The sequence below is a fragment of the Macrobrachium rosenbergii genome, chromosome 10 (genome assembly GCF_040412425.1).
Source record: "Macrobrachium rosenbergii isolate ZJJX-2024 chromosome 10, ASM4041242v1, whole genome shotgun sequence".
Lineage (NCBI taxonomy): Eukaryota > Metazoa > Arthropoda > Malacostraca > Decapoda > Palaemonidae > Macrobrachium > Macrobrachium rosenbergii.
The window spans coordinates 18,055,053-18,056,515 of record NC_089750.1 but is presented as its reverse complement, the minus strand read 5'-3'; the positions used below and the strand labels follow the sequence as shown (position 1 = coordinate 18,056,515).

Below are 1,463 nucleotides of genomic sequence, written 5' to 3'. Positions count from 1 at the left end.
TATAATTACTTTTGCGCAATCATCATATGATTCCACCAGCTTTTCCATATAAAAAACATTCTCATGATCTTTCGTTGTTAATATAATCGACGGCTACCTTATCCTTAGCCTTAATGTAGGGAATGTTTTATCTTTATTAAAAAAAACCTCAAATTCTGGATGACACGTAGAAAGGCGAACTGCTCATTGTACCCTGCTATGGAAGTCCATTTTATTTCTTGGGTAATAACGGCGAAGCCTCCCGGTTTTTTTTTTTTTTTTAAAGTTGAACTGAAGCAATACTTAGTCCTTTGACTTTCTTTCTCTTACCTGCAGCTGTCGAACATTTCCTAACTCCCTTATTTTCAACCGCTGTTAAAAATCTTCATCCATCGCTGTCGCTAGACGTATCTACTGTAAATTTCTCCTCATATCGCGTATCATTCGGGGTATAAAACAATGGTAGGTTTTTTTTTAGCAGTGTTACGGATACAAGCTTGGTCTTCTTTCCTTGACAGTGAACTAACAGGTGAAATTAACCTTTCATTGTTTTTGACCTCCTGACAAATGCAACTTTCACTCGAATATGTTTGCAGGTTTGATTCTGCATCCATAATTTGAGCCTTTAAATGGCGTATCCCGAGAGTTTATCCTTTTTAAAACCTTGTACTTTCTTTAATGTATAAAATACAGTTAGGTTCGAGCAACTGCCCTACGAGTGACCTGGTGTGTTAGCTCATATCATCAGTCAACAATAAGCATTCCTGTTATCCTTTGGGCAGCCCTCCCATGCTAGCACAACCTGTCAAATCAAGTGATCCTATTTAATGTCTTAGCGGAGTAGTAGTTAACATTTAGGATACGAGCTTAAGTTATCTGCCAGTGACTGTCAGTATTACAACATGGCAGTGAGGGAGTACCTTTTTTTTAATTTGCCTCATTAGAGATTTTATAGTTAATTTGTAAGTCTGAGGCCCTTCTTCAACTCATACTCAAGTAAACAGAGGAACAATGGATTTTCCAGATAATAGGTGAAAAATGTTTTCCCCTTGTTAGGATTAATCGAGGAACTCTCAGTTTCTAAGAGCGAACAATTGAGTGAAAATTGGACGGGGAAAGCTTATCTTGTAAACATGTGCTTGGTTCAAAAATTGATACTTAAACGGATATTAAAACTCATCAATAACACGAAAATTTACGTGATTATGGATAAAAAAAAATATATCGTTCATTTGCCAGAAGAGTGACGTAACTCAAAAATTGCTATTTTTCAGGGGAAGCAATTTAAAGTTTAAAACTCTCTGTACTCTCTATAGCGTAATAGTGACATGTCATGCCCTAGAATAGCGGCTGGTATTACAAATACGAATAAGACATTTTTACCACAATATGGAACAAAGAACGGGGTATCTGCTGGTATCAGTAACTCAAAAAACATTTTTTGAGTTGTGTCACTCTTCTGGCAAATGAGCGGTATGTAGTTA

At 36.4% G+C, this 1,463-nt stretch overlaps 1 protein-coding gene across 1 annotated transcript in view; it reads left to right on the top strand.

The window, feature by feature from the left end:
• Window positions 1-202: 202 nt before the first annotated feature.
• Window positions 203-1,463, top strand: part of LOC136842520 (probable glutamate receptor) — a 17,354-nt gene continuing 16,093 nt past the window's right edge. The window contains exon 1 of the mRNA XM_067109925.1: window positions 203-441. Within this exon, the coding sequence (XP_066966026.1) occupies window positions 439-441 (3 nt within the window). The 5' untranslated portion in view covers window positions 203-438. The remainder of the gene's footprint in view (window positions 442-1,463) is intronic.